At 42.7% G+C, this 21782-nt stretch overlaps 1 protein-coding gene across 10 annotated transcripts in view; it reads left to right on the top strand.

Moving 5' to 3' along the window:
* Positions 1 to 21782, top strand: part of ACACB (acetyl-CoA carboxylase beta) — a 127030-nt gene that overhangs the window by 24927 nt on the left and 80321 nt on the right. For 9 of the 10 annotated variants that reach the window (XM_074295570.1, XM_074295540.1, XM_074295580.1 and 6 more), the window contains exon 2: positions 1249 to 1877. In XM_074295570.1, the coding sequence (XP_074151671.1) occupies positions 1258 to 1877 (620 nt within the window). In that variant the 5' untranslated portion in view covers positions 1249 to 1257. Of the gene's footprint in view, positions 1 to 1248; positions 1878 to 13258; positions 13642 to 21782 lie in introns of those variants that run through there. The other variant, XM_074295618.1, reaches the window with a different exon arrangement.

Raw genomic sequence — 21782 nt, 5'->3', positions numbered from 1 at the left:
ATCCTGTGAAAATGTTACATAGCTTCCCTGAAGTCAGGGGACTAATCACAGCATAAGTGGGATCAGGGCCCGGGACCCTGGGAGTCCACATCCAGGTGATGGTGGTTATTGTTGATAGCTCACTTTTCTCCATAGAGCATGTAGTATAGGGCTGTATGGGGCAGTGGATGGCTGTGGGCCTTGATTCAGGAAAATGGGTCCAAATCCTGCCTGGCTAGCTCTGTGACTGCCCTACCACCCGTGGTAACCCTTAAGGCCTCTATAAATGTGAGTTTCTCTCTCTCTGTGTCTCTCTGTCCCATTCTCTGTTTCTTTGTCTCCATCTCCGTCTTTCTGTGTGTCTCTATTTCTGTTTTTCTGTGTGTCTCTGTCTCTGTGCCGTTCTCTGTGTCTCTCTGTTTCTCTCTTTCTTCCTCTCTGTTTCTATCTTTATCTCTCTCTCCATTTCTCTGTCTCTGTCTTTTTGTGTTTCTCTATTTCTGTTTTTCCGTGTGTCTCTGTCTCTGTGCCATTCTCTGTGTCTCTCTGTTTCCATCTCTATCTCTCTCTCCCTTTCTCTGTCTCTCTCTTTCCCTGCCACATATGAATCTCTCTGTCTCTCTCTGTCTCTGTCTCTCTCTCTCTGTCTCTGTCTCTCTCTCTCTGTCTCTGTCTCTCTCTCCTTCCTCGTTCTCTCTCTCAAGGTACATTTATTTAGGAGAAGTCACACACAAGATGAGGAGGCAAAATAAGCACCAGGAGTGGTAAATATGAAATAGATTCGGGAGAGCGATAGGGTTACTAAGAAAAGGAGTTAAGCCATTAAGGGAATATGCCCTGAGATGTGAGCTTGCCATTGACTGGCAGACTAAATCCACAGAAAAGTGTCACAGACCAACCAGAGTTAGTTCGAGGAAGGACAAAGGCAAGAGTACTTCCTTGCAGGCTTAGTTCTAAAAAGATTTTACTGTCTCCTTTTTACAGAGACAGAAACTGAGGCTACAGGGAGCTACATGATTTACCCATGACCACACAGCTCCTAGTAGCTAAGTCAAAGTTCAAATCCCAGCCTTCTGATTTCAAGCCTAGGGCTCTTTCCACTTTGTGCTGCTTTTTCTTTTCTTTTCTTTTTTTTCTTTTTTTTTTTTTTGCTGAGGTCATTGGGGTTAAGTGACTTTCCCAGGGTCACACAACTAGAGCTTTTTCATTTCTTTAAAGAAAATCTTATCTTATAACTATACTAAACTATTCTTTTCCTGCTCCTTACAGAATCCCTGAATGGTCCCGCTGGTCCTGCTGTTCTCGTACCTGATTTTTTTATGGTTAGTTTGGAGCATCATGGCAGATGCCAAGTCTGTTACCAAGAGTAAGTCTGAAACCAAAACCCAGCGCCAGGCGCCTTTTTCAACCTGTGTCAGCAAAGGGGAACCAGTCCACCAAAATGTAGACAATCAGTCACCTGCAGCCAGCCTGCAACTTGACACGCCAGCATGCCTCGAAGGCCCCGCCGACGGCCCGAAGCGACTGACATCTCGCCCGCCGCCGCACACGAAACCGTGCCCGCCGTTAGATGTGACCGAAAGCTGCGCGAAGCCTCAGGCCAACGGTCTGGAGGGGAGACGGAGTCCAGGGTCTCCATCCTCCCCTCCAGGCTCGCAGGGCAAGCGCCTCCAATGTCCTTCGAAGGAAGACCAGAAACGGGCCCAGATCAAAAAGCAGCTGATGACCAATTTCATCCTGGGCTCCTTTGACGACAACTCTTCCGATGACGAACCCCCTGATGGATTGTTCAGAGCTTCCTCCAGGAAGAGCAGCCGGTCAAGTTTTGGCTCTTTGTCTTTTGACTCGGCTTCCCTTCGGTCCATGACTGAGTCCGAAATGTCTGTACCAACCATGAGGTAAAATATACTTACTCCAATGTGCTTACTCAGCTGGCCCGAGGCCCGGTCCCTCACGAGAATGGTCAGACTAGTTGGAGGACTAGGCCCTCCCCCTGTCTCAGTCAATGAATGAGCAATTTATTGAGTACCTACTGTATACCCACAGCTCTGTGTGACCACTGGAGGGTGGGGTGGGGAGGGGAGTGTAAAGGAAATGGAAGATTTGGTCCCTCCCCAGGTGAAACTCCTATTCTAGTTATGGGTCATCCCCTTGGACCACCAGCACAAGGCAGTCATTGAATAAACATGGCAGAATCACCAGGCAGGGCTTGGTGCTCAGTGGCTAAGTCTTAGCGTGCTGTCAGGGGTCTGGCCTTGGTCAGTCACCTTGCCCTTGAACTCTAACCTGGGCCTTGACGGGAGTCGCTCGGGACAGCACAGATTACTGTAGGAGTCCCTGTTTGAAAAGGCGGCCTTGGTCCGTTTCCTGCCCACAAGGAAGGCTGGGCCAGGTCCATAACCAAGATGGTGGCTGCCCCTTCTCTCCTAGAAACAGGGTGCTTCCAATTCTTCTTCTGGCTCAGTCTTGGAGTAGAACAGATTGCCGTGTTCATTCTGAGCCCCAGAGCTGCTCTGTCTTAGGGTAGCCACTCTGAGCCTGGCACACTGGCCGGAGTGGTGATTGACTCGGGGTCCCATGATTTTGACCTTTATTATCCCTTCCCATCTCTGGGACTGTTTCCCCCTCAGTAAAACGAGGCGTAATAGACCTCGTGACCGCTGTTGTCCCCCCTGCTCTGGTCTCGGAATGAGTTCTGCTTGTGTGGCCACCTTGCTTTGGAGAAGGGCGCTCCACAGTTACTTTCCCTTAGGGAGGGGGCCACAGTTTAAGATGGATGCTGGGAAATAGAGAGGGCCTACAGGGGATTTTGGTCACCTGAAGGCAGGGGGGACCTGCAGACAAGAAGACTCAGGGAAAAATATGGGAAAGAAGTATTACCTTTGATCCATTTTGCCCCAGAGGGCATAGCAAGGAACATGGAGGGGAAGCAGCAGAGAGAAAACATTCTGCTAAACTTAATTAATTAGAGTTAAATAATTAGAGTTGTCTAGAAAGAGCGCCAGCGGTGGAATCAGGAGGCCCCGAGTTCCAATGTGTTCTCAGACACTTTCTAGTTAACTTATGATCCTGTTAAGTCACTTAACCCTGATTGCTTCAAAAATAGGAAATCTAAAAGAAAAAAAAAATTAGAGTTGTCCAGAAATAGAAGACACTGCCTCATAGGGGAGAGAGTTTCCTGGGTCAGAGGGCTGCTAGGGTAGACAGTCCGAGCCAGTGGTCCTCAAACTTTTAAAATAGGGGCCAGTTCCCTGTCCCTCAGACTGTGGGAGGCCGGACTGGAGTAAAAACAAAAACTCACACTCTGTCTCAGTCCCTCAGCCCATTTGCCATAACCTGGAGGGCCGCATAAACGTCCTCAGTGGCCCCATCTGGCCCGCAGGCCGAAGTTTGAGAACCCCTGGTCTGAGCCCTTGGTGACCTCGGTTCCTATCCGTGAATAGGCTGGGCTTGCTGGCCCAGGTCTGACTTGTGCTGTTTGAAGGGCAGTCTTCAAGCTTCTGGGCCCCCCAGGGGCTTGCTCTCTTGGCGCCTCTCTGCCCCAGTATCAGGTCTCAAGACCCCTAGTTGGGCCTAAAACTTTTCTCCTTCCCAGGAATACCTCTTCTAGAAACCTCAGTATCCCGGTTTACCAAGTTCCATTATTGTGGGAGGAAAGCGCCCGATTTAAACTAATCGGGGTTTTAGTGTAGATTGAGGTTCTCCAGCTTTGGGTGGGTCTCTCTGGGTCTCTGAGGAACCCTTCTCGGGAGGGTGAATTACATACAAGTTCACAGACCATCGCTTGAGAACCCCTGGAGAGGATTGGTGACATCTGGGTGTCCTGATGCCCTGGGGGCTTCACCCTGAGTCCTTCCTTAGGAGCGTGCTGGGAACGGGGTGCTTCTCACCTCTGTACACATCAAGAGAGTCTAGGTTGGTCTCCTGGGGTTATAGCTTGAAGCAGATAGTGAGGCAACCTCGTCGTTAGTGGGAGTTGGGAAAACCTGAATTCAAATCCTTCACCAGGCTCTTATTGTGTGATTCTGGTCTGTCTTCCTCAGTTTCCTCCTCTGTAAAATGGAGGTAAGAAGGGCACTTAATTCTCAGGGTCAAGAATCTAAAGAGAAAACTTAGAAAAAACACTAAATGTATTGTTAGGATTACTAGGTGAGAACTGAGGTTGTCTGGATGGTGACAAGGTGAGAATTCAGGTTTTCTGGACAATTACAAGGTGAGAACTCAGGTTGACTTGATAGAGGGGGCAAGCTCATTGGCTGGGGTGGTTCTTCCCAGAAGCCCTTGCATTATCCCACGCCCATTCTCTGGGAGGATAAAAAGAGACAGCAATGGGCGCAGAGAGCAGATCGGCCTGGAGACATGATAGGTGAGAACACGTGGACGCATCCATTGGATATCTCCTATCAATTTCTGGAAACTGAAAAGTCCTTGCCCCACGTGTGGACGCCAATTGTAGCGAGCTGTCGTCTCTAGAAGCTGCCGGATTACTCTCTGGGAAGAGATCTGCTGTGTCTACTCAAATCTCTCCGACAGATTCTTCTTCCTGTAGTGAACCGTTGTCTCCAGGCAGTTGCTGTTAACTCTTGTCCTTAGAAGTGACTTCCCTTCCTGCAGAGAGCCCCGTCAAGCCAGATGTAATGCAAAGTCTTTCTTCTTGAATCCTGGCTCTGAATCTCCTCCAGCTCTTATCCTTCTCCAGGCCGATCTGCTCTCTGCGCCCATTGCTGTCTCTTTTTATCCTCCCAGAGAATGGGCGTGGGATAATGCAAGGGCTTCTGGGAAGAACCACCCCAGCCAATGAGCTTGCCCCCTCTATCAAGTCAACCTGAGTTCTCACCTTGTAATTGTCCAGAAAACCTGAATTCTCACCTTGTCACCATCCAGACAACCTCAGTTCTCACCTAGTAATCCTAACAATGTATTATATATGTTATTATATTATTTTATATAATATATATTATAGATATATTATTGTTTTGTTACATTATTTTATTTAATATGTAAATTATAGATAATAAAAGTGCTTTACTGTGATTGTAAAATGCACTGCATACCTTATCTTGTCTCACTGCCCTGTGAGAGATTAGTCCATCCATTTTATTGATGCAGCAGAAACTGAGGTTCAGGCAGGGCTAGCCCATCCTCCAGCTGGTGTCTGGAACCGGAAGCCGGGCCCAGGATTCCAGGGCTCCCCATCGCATCCCATCACGCCGAGCTCTTCTTGAAGCAAAGGACAACGTTGTGCCATCCGACTCTCTGTACCTCGTGTTTGCGTTCCTCCTTGCCCCGTGGTCTGTGTGACGGCGTCCCTGGCTCGGGCCGGACTCCTGAGCTGGTCCTCTTAGACTGCACTGGACAGGGGCCAGCCCTGCCCCAGCAAGCACACACGTGGTTACCAACAGCTCCAGATGGGGTGACCCAGCACCACCGCCTGAAGGTCGGCCTTTTTATTCCAGCAGCGCAGATTATGGAGAAGGACTGGCGGGTAGGCGGGGACAGCTGGCTCTGACAGCCATGGAGCAGCTGGATCGGGAGCAGCAGCTGGATTCAAATCCTGCCACTATTTCTGTCAGTGGGGCCGGCTCTGGACCTGGTCGGGATCACAGATTCCTTCTCTGTGAGAGAGGCGACAGACCGTTGGCCTTGGGGTCCCTTCTAGCTTGACAAAGATAGAGTCTGACTTTCAAGGAACCCAGAACCAAAGATTTAGGGATGGAAAGCCCTTTTAGTCCATCTCCCTCGTCTTCCAGAGAAAAAGACTAAGGTCGGAGGTCCAGTAGATAGGAGACGGCCGGGTCAGGATTTGAACTTGGGATCCATGACTAAAAGTTTCTCATGCTCTCCATTGTCCCGTGCTGACTCCATGAATTGCTGATGCAGAAGACCTGGGTTCAAATCCTGGCCTTGAGCTTCAGTTTCTTTTTAGGATGATAGAGTTGAATTAAATACTCTCTAAAATATACCAATATTTGTGACTCTGAATGGAAAAAGGATTGCTGAATCATAGATTTAGCATAATAAGAGGCCTTTGAAGTCATGTAGTTCCGCCACTTTAGGTTAAAAAAATAAGGTTATTATTTAGGTTATTAAATTTAAGTTATTAAAATAACCACTACTTTACAAGTAAGGAAACTGAGGCCGTGAGAGATAAGTAATTCACTCAAAGTTCCTCAGAAATTTTAATGGCCTCAGAAGGATTCAAACCTAGAGCCCTGAGCTCCAGATCTTGCCCTTTTTGTCCGGTCCCAAACTGCTTTCCCAAGAGCTCACCTTATTGAACTCTCCCACTTACCTGGATTCAAATCCTGGCCTTGCCACCTACCTCCTTGGGCCTTAGTTTCTCTTTAGGATGAGAGAGTTGAATTAAATGCTATCTAAGTTATTCCAATCTTTGGGACTCTGAATGGAGGAAGGATTGTTAAATCATAGATTTAGCTGATAAGAGGCCTTCAAAGTCATGTAGTCCTACCTCTTCAGGTTTGTTTGTTTGTTTTTTTTTTTAAATTAAAATAATCATTACTTTACAAGTAAGGAAACTGAGGTCGTGAGAGTCCCTCAGAAATTTCAGTGGCCTCGGGAGGATTCAAACTCAGAGCCCTGGGCTCTAAATCTTGCCCTTTTCCTCTGTCCTGAACTGCTTCCCCAAGAGCTTCCCTTATTGAATTCCCATGAAACACAGCAGAAGCTAAGCTCCAAGAAGTAGGCTGGCTTGCCACATGTAGTAAGCAATGGGAATTCCTGCCCACGTGTCTTAGTTTCTGGCCTCTTGCCCTTGCCACGTCCTTGCCACTCAGCAGGCCTGGGAATCAGAACCATTCTCGTTCATCCAGAGCAGTTGGCAGACTGCTTTCCATGGCACCATCTGAGTAAGCATTATTATGCCCATTTTTCAGATGAGGTAACTGAGATCCAGAGACTTGGTCAAAGACACTCAGCTGGGTAGGGCAGAGCTGCTACCCAGATTTCCATTTGCTCAATCTTCAAATTCATTCGTTTTTGTGCTGTGCCGGTCAGATCTGTGGGCAGTGACCGCCGATCCAATTCCCCTTTAGCAGCTGGCTGTGCTTGTTTATTTTTCACCCCTCACCTTATATTGGGGGGGCACTGCCACTTGTGGGAGCAGCCAGACTAGGGGGGCCGGGACGGGGTTTCTGCTTGCAGTGATCTGGCTGACAGCTGCAGCAGAGCCTTCAAGGCTGGGCACCCCCTGCTCTTGGCAGAGTTGGGGTGGGGGGTCTTTCTGTGCTGAGCACCCAGCCCGTGACTGCCCAGACGGAAGAGCCCCTTGCACGGGAGCTGCTTGACTGCCCCAGGAGGGTATGAGGGGAGTTGGCCCCGGCCCACTGCTTTTCCTAACCTGATGAGAGCTTACTGACTTTGGCCAGATTTCTGCTTTTCTTTTGAATCTGCTGCTGAGAAAAATCATTCTGCCTTTCCGACCCAGAGACAACGCTAGACTTCGCATAGAGATTTAAAGTCATAGGCTGCCAGAGCTGGGCATTGGATCTCGGGGACTGTACGGTCCAGTCCAAGGCCTGCTGTTTACAGCACCCAGCGGGGAAGGTGCTTATTCCCAGTCCCACGGCTAAATTGCCATCGAGCCTCAAGATTTAGCTTTGCAAAAGGCCGTAGCAATCTTCCCGGAGAATCGGAGCCGGGTCTCGAGCCCTCGTGTCCTGAATGTCCACGCCCAATGTGACCTCAGCCCCCATTTGCTGGACTCCTTGGTCTGTGCCTTTAAGGGACGGCTATCAGCTTCTAGAGGAGGCGGGGGAGGACGCTTTGATAAGGGACGAATGCCAAGTCAACTTTCTTTGTTTATTTTCCCTCTTCTGTTCACTTTCTAAGTTCTTAACTCCTTGTTTGATGCACTGAGGTAAGAACAGTTTCCAGCCAGGAAGCGATGGGGAGGGACGTATCCCCTGGGAGACTGAGTGCGGTCCCCAGGGTCTTTAGAGGTGAGAGCCTCAAACTAAGAGTGGGACTGAGGATCTGCTCTCCATTCAGCTTCAGGGCCCGGGTAGCCTTTCTTCCACACTCATTGACCATCCAGAATGGAGAGAGGCCCCAGATCAGGCCGGTTGCCATCTTTCCATGATCTTCCCTGATGAGATTCTGCCTTCTACTTCTTTGGCTAAGTCACCCAGACAACACAATCTGAGCTTACAGTGGAGCGAGAGCTTGGGGACTGGCGGCCTGACCGGGCCCTGGACCTGGCTCTGCCCGACCTCCTATGTCCTTGACTGTATGACCCTGCCTCCTATGGGACCTTGTTTTCCTTAGCTAGAAGTTGGATGAGGTCAGTGGTTCCCACTGGGAAGTTCTGAGTGGGAAGACTCCCATGTGATAGTTAGTAATTATTCTCTTAGTAACCATTCCTGAAGTATTCTGGGGACAAAAAAGCATCATGAACTTAAAAAAGGAACTTTTCATTTTAGTCATCACAACAGTATCTGCATCCATTTGAAAAATAATAATACATATTTTACTCTACAAGAGGTATGTTTGCTTATGTGATAATAATAATAATATATTTAGATAGCTCTTTAAAGTTTGTAAAGTGCTTTACATATATAACCTTATTTGACAGTTGTTTTAGTCGTGTATGACACTTTGTGTTCCCATCTGGGGTTTTCTTGAAGTGATTTTCCATTTCCTTCTCCAACTCATTTTACAGATAAGGCTGAAATGACTTGCTCAGGGTCACACGACTACTAAGTGTCTGAGGCCAGATTTGAACTTGGGTCTTTTTGACTCCCTGCATCCTTTGATAAGTCACCTAGCTGACATTTATTGTAATGAAAAGGAGTCATTGCCACAGCTCTATTGCTCCCAGACGTCTGGTTGTGACTATCAAACCAGACTGACAGTTGTAAATGTGTGATCCAGAGACTCTTGTTCTTTTTCAGAGGGTCCAAGAGGCCAAAACCATTTTCATAATAATACTAACATTTTAATTTTGTTGTGAGAATAATTTTTATTTTGTTTTTTCTGGTTAATAAGTATGCTAATTTTTAAATACATGTTTATGAATCTTAACATTTTAATTTTGAAGAATGATGAACATCAATAGATATAATCCACTTTGGAAAAAATCCTCAGTAATTTTGGGGGGCTTAAGTTCCAATTGGGGTTAAGTGACTTGCTCAGCATCATATACCTAGTAAGTGTTTGAGGTTGGATTTGAATTCAGGTCTTTTTGACTCCAGCACAGGTGTTCTATCAGCTGCCCCAATGATTGTTAAGAGTATAAAGATACCAAAAAATGGAGAATGAAACCTCTTCCTGTTCTCTTGAAGCTGCTTTCCTTCTCTGACGTTGCGTGGTTTTAATAGCCTCTCCCATCTTCCACTTTGGCCATCTCTCTTTTTCCCATCCCAAAGCATGGGGAGGCGTCATTCCCCACACTTGGTTCCAAACCAAAAGATCCATGAGAGTTCCACCCTATGGTGCAGACTTCTCATTCTACAGAGGAGAAATCTAAATCCCCCAGGTCTGCAGATGGGGTTGGCCCAGGATCTCCTGATTCTCAGGCTGGGCTCTCTGCCCTATCAATTCTCAGTTAATTTTCTTGTTTCTTTCTCTTTCTTTCTTTTTTTTTTTTTTTTTAAATGACCTACGGTTCCCCCTGTGCTATCAAGTTGAATTTAGCTACTTGATAAGGGCACTTAGCTATATTTGACCAATAATATGAGATCAAAATTGCAGACACTTTAAGTGTTCACAAGAAATCCAAATGCTTGGCACTCACATGGACTTTGTTTGGAGCATAGATTTGAATTAGTTAAAAGGAGTTTTGGTGTCAGGGAAAGAATAATGGACTAGGGAAGAAAGAACCTTAGTTTTGAGTCTTCAGAACCTTGATCATCACTTCCTACAAGGAGCAAGGCCCGTTCCTGATCTTAGCCTTAGGTTCCTCATCTTACCTGTCAAATGGGCATAGTAGCACTTTTTTTTTTTTGAAGGGTCAAGTATGGTGCTATGGTTTCTTATTTCTGACCTCCATTTCACTCTGAAGTGTGAGAGTCGGCTTATCTTTGACACCCAGAGAGAAGATACAGGACCCTGACTGAAGGGCCCTAAGGAGTGCAGTTTGTTAGCAGCCTCTCTTCTCCACCTGTTGGGTCAGAGGGAAAAAGATGGGCAAAAAAGGGGAAAAGATCCCCTACAATATTTGAGTAAAAGTGGAAATGACTGTTTCCTCTTTCCACTGATGATGGAAATTTGGCTCTGGAGAATAATAAAAAAAAAATCATTATGATGGCGTCCAGTGATAGCACTAGCATTTTCTGCACCACAGACTTCTGGGTTAGCTGGTATTGGCCCATTCTACAGATAAGAAAGCTGAGGTTCGGAGAGGTTAATTAAGATTTTCACAACCTGGGACTGTCCTTAAATATCTGTCATTGAACTTCATAAGCTGATCCACATTTCGATTCATCCAAATAACTTAATGGGCCGATAGGAAAGCCAAAGCTATATACTTAATACCAGATCTGCTGCTTCTCTCCAGCATCCGAGTCTTCTGCTTTTAGTAGCTTTTCTGTCTGCTTCAAGACTTGGTGAAATTGGAACACTGGAAAATATTTGACTAAAAACAGTTGGCAAAAAAAAAGTTTAGAAACAAAATTGGAATCTCAAATGCTTGTGCTTTTGCTCTAGAGTTGCTTTTGATTTGCTCCGTGACAACTCATTTGTACGCAGCTGTTTGCATGAAGAGAAGCTCCTAGAGGAGAGGATCTGTGTTTGATTTTCTTTGCCTAGCACACAGTAGGTACTTAATAAGACTGACTCAGAGGACCTTCTTTCTAATTTCTGCCCCTGCTTCTTTGTGTGACTTGAAGCAAGTCTTCTCCTCTCTGGACCCTGGTAAAATGAGGGGAATGGGCTCCATGGCATCTGAGGGCCTTTCTTGCACCTTAACCTAGCCGCCTTAGCTGATTCAAACATCACCTTCTCAGAGTTATTTACTGTCCATCCAGACATCATCCTTTGAAAGAAATATATTTAGGGATTAATGTACAACTTAATACTAGTATTTATAGAATGCTTATTCTGTCAGCTTTTAAGTATTTTACACCCAGTGCAGTAAAATCTAGGAAAAAGCGGGCATGAAGAGGCGTGGAATTTGAGGGCAGAGTTGTTTGCCAGTATGCTTGAATCATTCAGCATTTAGATTATTTTTTCTCCTTTGAATCTTCAGAATGAAAGAAAAACTTTTCTCACCAAATTTTTATCAAGTGGATTTTTGTTCAGTCACTTTTAAATCACATTCCGGGACATTCGTTGTGACCACATTTGGGGTTTTCTTGGGCAAAGGTACTGGAGAAGTTTGTCATTTCCTTCTCTAGTTTATTTTACAGATGAGGAAACTGAGGCAGACAGGCTAAATGACTTGTCCAAGGTCACGCAACTAGGAAGTCTCTGAGGCCTGATTTGAATTCAGAAAGATAAGTTTTCTTGACTTCAGGTCTATTATCACCTAGCTTCCTCTATCAACCGGAGAGGAAATAGTTACATAAGTACTGGGTTTGAGTGCCCTCTGGAGATAAAATATGTACCAATATAAGATATGTGTGTATGTGTGTGTGTGTGTGTGTGTGTGTGTATATATATATATATATATATATATATATATATATATATATATATATATATATATATATATGTCTCCATGCTTATGGAGACATATAAAGCTATCTATTGATACAAACATTTCTATATATGTCTATATATATTTAATTAAAATGAAACAAAACTACAAATACTTGAAGGGTAAATAAAAGTCAAATTCAAGGAAGATCACTTTCATCTGGAAAGGAAGAATTTAGAGCAGGGGTTCTCCAACATCCAGATGTGGCCGGGGAGGATGTTTATGTGGCCCGCCGGGTTATGGCAAATGGGCTGAGGGGCAGAGACAAGAGCGTGAGTTTTTGTTTTTACTATAGTCCTGCCCTCCCACAGTCTGAGGGACAGTGAACTGGCCCCCTGTTTAAAAAGTTTGAGGACCACTGATTTAGAAAGATGTCATGGAGGCATTGGACTTGGTCTTTCTAATTCAACTCTGGCATATGGAGGAAGCAACTGGCAGAGTAGATAGAGCCCTAGACTTAGAATCAGGAAGTCCTGAATTCAAATTCTGCCTGACATTTGCAAAATTGTTTAACCCTCTCTAAGTAACTTCAACCTCTCTAAGTAACTTCAACCCTCTTTAATAATTTCTTTAATAATAAACGGAGGGGGCTGAACTCTAGCCACAGAGGTCTCTTCCATTTGTAAAGGGGCCTTAGAAATGAGAGTTCTAGAACTGGCCATTGCAGGATATCAGCCTCCATTAGCGAGTTGAGTTTTCTCATTTATAAAATGAGGGATCTGTCCAGTTCTAGGTGTTTTGCTGAAATAGAATGGTTCTATTTTCATGTTCACATCTGGGCAGTTAAGTGGTGTAGTGGTTAGCATGCAGGGACTGCAGTCAGGAGATCCTGAGTTCCACTCCACCCTCAGACACTTACTAGCTGTGTGACCCTGCAGGTCACTTCACCTTGTCTGCCTCAGTTTCCTCATCTGTAAAATTCTCTGGAGAAGAAAATGACCAATTATTTTAGTATACTTTCTAAGAAAACTCATAGAATCAGACATGGTTGAAACAATGCTATTCACATGACCTCCCTGAACTTTCGCTTCGGTTTCCTTCCCTGTAAAATGGGGCGATAACCTTTGCCTGATCTTAGCCTCAGGTTCCTCATCTTACCTGTCAAATGGGCATAGTAGCACTTTTTTTTTGAAGGGTCAAGTACGGTGCTATGGTTTGTTATTTTTGACCTCCATTCCACTCTGAAGTGTGAGAGTCAGCTTATCTTTGACCCCCCAGAGGTTAGATACAGGGTCCTGACATTTGAGTTAGAAATCTGGGGGCTGGGGGAGGTTTTTGGCTGTTGGGGAGTTGCCCTACAGAGGAGCCTTTGCTCGGGGGAGGTTCCCAGGGCCCCCCCTCGATTGTCTGTTCTTGGCAAACAATCCTTTGCGCTCCCCTGGCCCCTGTGGGGAGAGCCACGCTTCTGGTCAGTTTTCTGCCGGTCAGTTTTTAGGAGACAGGTCTTTTCAGGAACTCTGGGAGGTTGGGTTTACCTCACTTGTGGCTGCTTTCGGTTTGGCCCGGGTCACTTCGGGAGAATTACTAAGGGGCACCACTTGGGGCTGCTAATGAGCCCCTTGCTGCGCCGCCTCCTCCGGAATGGGAAGGAACTGGGCTGGGGGGGAGGGGAGCAGAAAGAAATGGAGGCTGGTGGATCTTTGCCCTGGAAACTTAGAGGCAGGTCCTATTTCAGAATGGAAGGGGAGGCCGGCTCAAGTCTCAGTAGGTGTCGGTGCCTGGAGAGATGAGAGGAGGAGGAGAAGGAGGAGGAGGAGGAGGAGGAGGCAGAGTTGTTCCCTGGCAGGCGAGTAATGGATTTTTAAAGGGAAGCGTCTCTTTCGCTTGGATGTTGTGTGGAAGCCGCTGGCCCTGGGCGCTGCTTCCCTCCCTCCTGCCTGGGACCGGTGTCTGGAGGCCAGCTCGCCTGCCGGGGTGCTGATGACCCTGTGGGGAGCCCAGGAGCTGTTCCCTAGTGTAGACATGAGCCCTGCAAAGTGCAAGGGATGTCTCCTGGGCCCCCGAGGCAAGTAAGTGACACCATCCATTTCTCCCCTTTACCTTCGCTTTTGTATATTTCAGTTAGGGCAAAACCTGAAGTGCCTTTGGGCATGCGGCTCCTCTGGCCAGGGGGCGGGATGTGGAAACAACCTGGCCTTGAAGGGAGGAGGGGGGCCGCATCCCCTGCAAGTGGGGCTGGCCTCCTGAGGGGCTTTGGTGGTGTGGGATGTGCCCACCAAGCACCAAGTGATTGGGAGCCCAAGGACAGATCCCAGCTGCACGGAAACCACCAAATAAATGGGAATTCTCTTACTGGCCCGTTTATGGGGAGTCCAAGACTTCATCACTTAGAGGTCAGGGGTGAGTAAGCCTTCTGAAGCAGCTGCTCTTGCTTTCCTTAGCTGGCTCTCAGAGGTAGGAGAGCACAGTAGCCATGCTATATAATAAATAATATATTTAAGAACATTATATAATGAAGAACATTGCTCATCAGTCCATCAGCAGCCTCATCCCTAACCCGGCATGGCCAAGGGCTTCACGATTGGTCCTTTGGGGTCACCTCCATGCTGCATTTGGGCATCATGGAAGGCTTGGAGGGGGCATGTACCCATTTGGAAAGTCTACAAGAAAATCTTCCAGGGAGCAGACTTGGGGTTCACTCTGGGGGGGAGAGGAGGAGAAGATCTGTAAATAGGAGTGTGAATAATTGAGGAGGCACAGTTGTCACACTTGAATTTTTTAGACTGACAGGGATCAATTCAAGCTTTTTTTTTCCCCTTGGCTTATGAAATTAAACCAGCTCTTAATTTCATAAATAAATTAACTTCCTTCCTGATGTGTTGCTCAGTACTTGTATTTTCATTAGGCTGAGAGCTAGAAAGGGGCTTCACCATGGTCACCCGGAAAAGTGTTTCCCCAGAAACTAATATTCCATGGGATGTTAGTTAGCAGGGATTCTCTTGGGAAAAAAAAAACAAAACAAAACTATGTGTAAGCAGCAGTTTTCCCTTCTCAAATAACAGATAAGAAATCCCATATGAAAAAGAACGAGGCGGTGTTTCAAAATGAAAGCAGATTGAATTGTTTTTGTTTTTGTTTTTGTTTTTTTTTTTTTACTCCTAAGTTTCCCCAGTCCCCTTTTTTCTCCTGGGCAGTTTGTTCTTTGGATCCCTGGTGTTGCATCTAGAGGCTGTAAGATCCTAAGTTTTCTTCTTGGGGCACATTATCAGCACCCAGGATTTTGGGGGAAATCATCTTTGGGGAGTGAAGGGAGCAGCTTCATTTCCACTGCATCTGGATAATTAAATTCTTAGGATCCAATAGAGAGACTCTCAGAAAGCCTACTGCTTGCAGTACCCAGGTAGGAGACTCTACTGAAAGTGACAGCGGGGGGAGTAAGAGCAGGGATGAATCCATAGGATGGCAACAATGGCAGAAGGCCACAGAGGGGACCGTGCAGCCAGAGCCCAAGAAGAATCCCGTGAGGCTGAGGATGACAATGACTCTGCTGAGCATGTGGGGCAGCCTCTCATGGGCCATTTCTTGGAGTGAGTGCTTTGGGGGATTGGGGAGGAGTGTTTGAGAGAGACTCTGTAGCCTAGTCTGGGAAAGGGAAAATTAGGGCTTTGAAGAGAATTCCTTATCAAGCTGTGTATTATAGCCTAAGAGTCTCAGAGGTAGGAGAGCTCAGTATCCATTCTATATAATAATATATTTAATAACATTATATATTTAAGAAAATTCCTTATCAAGCCATGAGTTACACAATGTAAAAAGTAGGAAAGCTAACTATGAATACTATATAATAAATAATATAAAAGTTACAGACTCTAAGAGGTAGGAAAGCTTAGTATTAATACTATATAATCAAGCCATGTGTTACAGAGTGTTAAGAGGTAGAAAAGCTCAAGATGAATAGTATATAATAAATAATATATATGACAGTATTATATAATTAATGAAGAAAATTTCTTATGAAGCCATGTGTGACAGACAGTAAAAGGTAGGAAAGCTAACTATGAATACTATATAATAAATAATATGAAAGTTACAGACTCTAAGAGGTAGGAAAGCTTAGCATTAATACTATATAATCAAGCCATGTGTTACAGAGTGTTAAGAGGTAGAAAAGCTTAAGATGAATAGTATATAATAAATAATATATATGACAGTATTATATAATTAATGAAGAAAATTTCTTATGAAGCCATGTGTGACAGACAGTAAAAGGTAGGAAAGCTAACTATGAATACTATATAATAAATAATATGAAAGTTACAGACTCTAAGAGGTAGGAAAGCTTAGCATTAATACTATATAATCAAGCCATGTGTTACAGAGTGTAAGAGGTAGAAAAGCTCAATATGAATAGTATATAATAAATAATATGAAAGTTACAGACTCTTGAGAGGTTGGAAAGCTTAGCATTAATACTATATAATAAATATTTAATAACATTATATAATAAATTAAGAAATTTCCTTATCAAGCCACGTGTTACAGAGTGTTGAGATACAAAAGTTCAATATGAATAGTACATAATAAATAATATGACAATATTATATAATTAATGAAGAAAATTTCTTATGAAGCCATGTGTGACAGACAGTAAAAGGTAGGAAAGCTCAATGTGAATACTATATAATAAATAATATGAAAGTTACAGACTCTTAAGAGGTTGGAAAGCTTAGCATTAATACTATATAATAAATATTTAATAACATTATATAATAAATTAAGAAATTTCCTTATCAAGCCGGGTGTTACAGAGTGTTAAGAAGTACAAAAGCTCAATATGAATAGTATATAATAAATAATATGACAATATTATATAATTAATGAAGAAAATTTCTTATGAAGCCATGTGTGACAGACAGTAAAAGGTAGGAAAGCTAACTATGAATACTATATAATAAATAATATGAAAGTTACAGACTCTAAGAGATAGGAAAGCTTAGCATTAATACTATATAATCAAGCCACGTGTTACAGAGTGTAAGAGGTAGAAAAGCTCAATATGAATAATATATAATAAATAATATGAAAGTTACAGACTCTTGAGAGGTTGGAAAGCTTAGCATTAATACTATATAATAAATATTTAATAACATTATATAATAAATTAAGAAATTTCCTTATCAAGCCAGGTGTTACAGAGTGTTAAGAAGTACAAAAGCTCAATATGAATAGTACATAATAAATAATATGACAATATTATATAATTAATGAAGAAAATTTCTTATGAAGCCATGTGTGACAGACAGTAAAAGGTAGGAAAGCTCAATGTGAATACTATATAATAAATAATATGAAAGTTACAGACTTTTAAGAGGTTGGAAAGCTTAGCATTAATACTATATAATAAATATTTAATAACATTATATAATAAATTAAGAAATTTCCTTATCAAGCCGGGTGTTACAGAGTGTTAAGAAGTACAAAAGCTCAATATGAATAGTATATAATAAATAATATGACACTATTATATAATTAATGAAGAAAATTTCTTATGAAGCCATGTGTGACAGACAGTAAAAGGTAGGAAAGCTAACTATGAATACTATATAATAAATAATATGAAAGTTACAGACTCTAAGAGGTAGGAAAGCTTAGCATTAATACTATATAATCAAGCCATGTGTTACAGAGTGTAAGAGGTAGAAAAGCTCAATATAAATAGTATATAATAAATAATATGAAAGTTACAGACTCTTAAGAGGTTGGAAAGCTTAGCATTAATACTATATAATAAATATTTAATAACATTATATAATAAATTAAGAAATTTCCTTATCAAGCCAGGTGTTACAGAGTTAAGAGGTACAAAAGCTCAATATGAATAGTATATAATAAATAATATGACAATATTATATAATTAATGAAGAAAATTTCTTATGAAGCCATGTGCTACAGACAGTAAGAGGTAGGAAAGTTCAATGTGAATGCAATATAATAAATATATTTAACTGCATATAATAAATTAAGGGAAGGTTCTTATCAAGCCATGTGTTGCAAACTGTGAGACTGTAGGGAAGCTCACTAGTAAGATATAATAAATTTAATATATGATAATATAATAAATTAATATATTTAAGAAGATTTCTTATCTGGCCAAAATTTTTATAGATAAGATTGTAGAGGTAGATAAACTCAGTATTAATACTAAAAATTTAATATTATAATATTTAATAAATTAATATATTTAAGAGAATTCCTTAATAAGCCACATTTTTATAGACAGTAAAAGAGTATAAACAGTAAAAGAATTCTTATCCGTTGTGTTACAGACTATAAGAGGTAGAAAGCTCAGTATTAATGATGTAATTCATTTAATATTCTATAATTAATAAATTAATGCATTTAAGAGAATTCTTATCAGATTATAAGAGGTAGGAAAGCTCAGTGTTAGTACTATATAATAATATATTTAATAACATTATAAATTAAGAGAATTCTTTATTGATCCGTATGTTAAAAACTGTGAGACTACAGGAGAGGGCAGTATTAATAAGTTACAATAAATCTAATATATAATAGTATAATAAATGGACATATTTAAGAGGATTCCTTATCAAGCTGCTTTTTTAAAAGATATAACATTGTCAGAGATAGGTGAACTGAATATTAATAATAATAAATGTATAATAAATTAATATATTTAAGAAAATTCCTTATCAAGCCATGTGCTGCAGACAGTAAGACTGTCAGAAGTAGGAGAGCTCAGTATTAATGACAAAATGCATTTAACAGTAGATAATAATATGATAAATTAATACATTTAAGAGAATTCCTTATCAGCCATGTTTTACCAACTGCCAGAGATTGGAAAGCTCAGTATTAATACTAAATAGTATTTGCTTAATTAATTTATTGTGTTATTAAATAATTATTTATTAAATAATAAATAATTATTTAATAACACAATAAATTAATTAAGCAAATTCCTATCAAGCCATGTGTTATATAGACCATGAGACTCTGTAGGAGAGCTCAGTATTAATAAAATATAATAAATTACTATGTTTAGGAGGATTCCTTATCTAGTTGTTTTTTATAGATGACAAGACTGACAGAGAACTCAGTCATAATAATAAATTCAATATTATGATTTATAATAAATTAATATATTTGAGAGAATTCTTTATCAAGCCATGTGTTATAGACAGCGAGACTGTCAGAGATAGGAGTGTTCAGTATTAATGATATAATGCATTTAATATTAGATAATAATATGAGAAATTAATACATTTATTTTTTTTATAACATTATCCCTTGTATTCATTTTTCCAAATTTTCCCCTCCCTCCCTCTACTCCCTCCCCTAGATGACAGGCAGTCCCATACATTTTACATGTGTTACAATATAACCTAGATACAATATATGTGTGTAAATCCCATTTTCTTGTTGCACATTATTAGCTTCCGAAGGTATAAGTAATCTGGGTAGATAGACAGTAGTGCTAACAGTTTACATTCACTTCCCAGTGTTCCTTCTCTGGGTGTAGTTGTTTCTGAAATTAATATATTTAAGAGAATTCCTCATCAAGCCAGGTGTTACAGACTGGAAGTCTTCCAAGGGTAGATGAGCTCAGTAGGGGCTGGTATAGTCTGAGAGGGCTTCCTCAAGGAAGCTGGACACAGGAGGAGGAGTGAGATTTAGGCCAAAGGAGACAGGCAGGCCTTCTTTCAAAGGACTTGATTAAATGGATGTTCCCCAAGTAGCCTCTGAAAAAAAGGGTGCATTATTATTTCATTTTTACCAATGGGTCATAGAGGCCCAAGTCCAACCAGCCCATCTTGGGCCGCTCACTGTTTGTATTTCAATGCTGGGTACTGGCTGTGGTCTTGGCTGCAGAGAGAGGCAGAAGTCTGGTCTAGGAGTCAGAAGCCCTAGAGGCTAGTTTCAGCTTTGCCTCCTATTAGGTATAGGATCCTGGACCTCAGTTTCCTTTTCTGTCAAATGAGAGGGTTGGCCATTTACTAAACAAAGCCAGGCTTTCTGGCCCTCTCAGCCAGATTTCATTCATGTTCTTACTTGGGCTACTAGCACTTTAGAAGAGGGACAGGGTGCCAGACATGAGCCCCTTGTTTTCCCAGAGGGAGGAGTGACGCATGCACTGGGTGAATGTGAGCCCTCCCAGAGAGTTCCTTTCCTCTTCCCATTGCTCTTCCTTCGGTCACTGAGTGTGACCTATGACTTAATGTAATATCCTTTGCATAAGTGGCCAAAAGTATACCTTTTTTTTTTTAAACAGATGATAAGACTGTCAGAGATAGGTAAATTTAATATTAATAATAAATTCAATATTATAATTTCTAATAAATTAATATATTTAAGAGAATTCCTTATCAAGCCATGTGATATAGACAGGAAGACTGTCAGAGGCAGGAGAGTTCAGTGTTAATGATAGAATGCATTTAATCTTAGATAATAATAGGAGAAATTAATATTTAAGAGAATTCCTTATCAGGAATAACTTCTCAGCCATGTTTTATTTACTGTCAGAGGTAGGAAAGTTCGGTGTTAATATTATTTAGTAAATAATATTTAGTAAATTATTTATTTAGTAAAATTATTTAGTAAATAATATATTTAATAACATTGGTGCACTCCCCACTTCTCACAGAGCCCCAAACTCTGAGCATTAAAGCTCAGTCTTAAGAGCCCTTTGCTCTGACGCTCACAGCTCTGTGAGCATCCATAAGCCCTGCCAGCCTCTGACACTTGGAGTTCTGGGTTCCCTCCATCTGGTGATTCTGGTCATTTAACTATTGCCCCACTTGGCTCTTTTGCACTTGAAGTTAAAAACAGATAAAAATAACCCCCATCTTGGTACTTGGCTTGAAGTAGGCATGCCCCTCCTCATGCCACAGGGAGCTTGGGCAAGGGGTTCTGATGGGCTCGTGACTCAGCTCTTGGAGGCGGTGGTCAGGCATGAGGCCTGACGGCAGAAGGACAGAATCGTTAGAAATCCTTGCGAGGGTCATTGGCGCCCTGGGTGCTGAGGCGGGCTCGGGGGGAGTTTTCACCTGATGTGCGACCATTTATCTTCCTGACCTTCTCCTTTGACTTCACGTCATGGCACCCGCAGGCCATGGCAACAGAGAGCAAGTTTTGGTTTTTCCTATCAACTTGGAAATCTGTCAATCAATAAACATCTATGCCAGGCTAGAAACACACACATCCCTGCCCTCAGGAAGCCTGCATTCTGTTGGAGAAACTTCAGGTGTGGCTCTAGGGGTAGAGACTGTGTCTGCCCAGTCACCAGCAGGAGGACAATACTTTCTGGCTGCAGGTGGCCTGGTAGGAGGTGGAGGGTGATTGTGGCCTGCAGCGTGTGGATGTGGGGGGCACCTCTGCCAAGGAGGTTACAAGCCCTTGAGTTGTTGGAAGGCCTGTAAATGGTAACTAAGGCCCTTGTTTTTGTAGCGCCCATCCAGTTTGACAAAGCGGTGTCCTGCTGATGGAAGTGATGTGTTATTGCTCCCATTTCTCAGAGGAAACTTTAAGCTTAAAGGAGTTAAAACTATAGTCCCTCTTAGAAGGTGGTAGAACTGGCTCAAACTCAACTCCAGACCCCGAGACCCATGCCCCTATAAAAACATGTCTCACACACTGCTGATCCTGAAAGGGTCCCGGGCCCTGATACTTGAGGAAGATGGGATGGATCTGGGCAGTTGGGCTTACCGTGACTTCAGCTATTGCTTGTGAGGAGAGGGATCCCAAGGCTAAATGAAAGCAGCCACCTTATTTATTATAAATTACTAACTCATCTAGATATTTCCTTCCTTCCTTCCTTCCTTCCTTCCTTCCTTCCTTCCTTCCTTCCTTCCTTCCTTCCTTCCTTCCTCTTTCTCTCTTTTTCTCTTTCCTCCCTCCCTCCTTCCCTTCTTCCTTCTTTCCTTCTTTTCCTCCCTTCCTTCCTCTCTCCCTTCTTTTCCCTGATTCCAGGACTGGCACTCTATCCACTGCATCACTTAGCTGTCACAAGACTCTTCCTGTGTCCTAACAAATGCTAAAGTTTCTCATCCTAGCCACAGCATACACTGTATTCTCTAGCTGACGGTGGTTTGGGAGTTGGGAAATATGGGGTTGAATCTTCCAAAATGGCTCCAGCATTTACTAGAGGCAAAATAGTTAAGTCACTTCATCTGGATGGTCCTCGGTTTCC

This window comes from Sminthopsis crassicaudata, chromosome 1 (genome assembly GCF_048593235.1).
Source record: "Sminthopsis crassicaudata isolate SCR6 chromosome 1, ASM4859323v1, whole genome shotgun sequence".
Classification (NCBI taxonomy): Eukaryota; Metazoa; Chordata; class Mammalia; order Dasyuromorphia; family Dasyuridae; genus Sminthopsis; species Sminthopsis crassicaudata.
The sequence above is the reverse complement of the archived record's forward strand: the minus strand, read 5'-3'. Positions and strand labels throughout refer to the sequence as shown.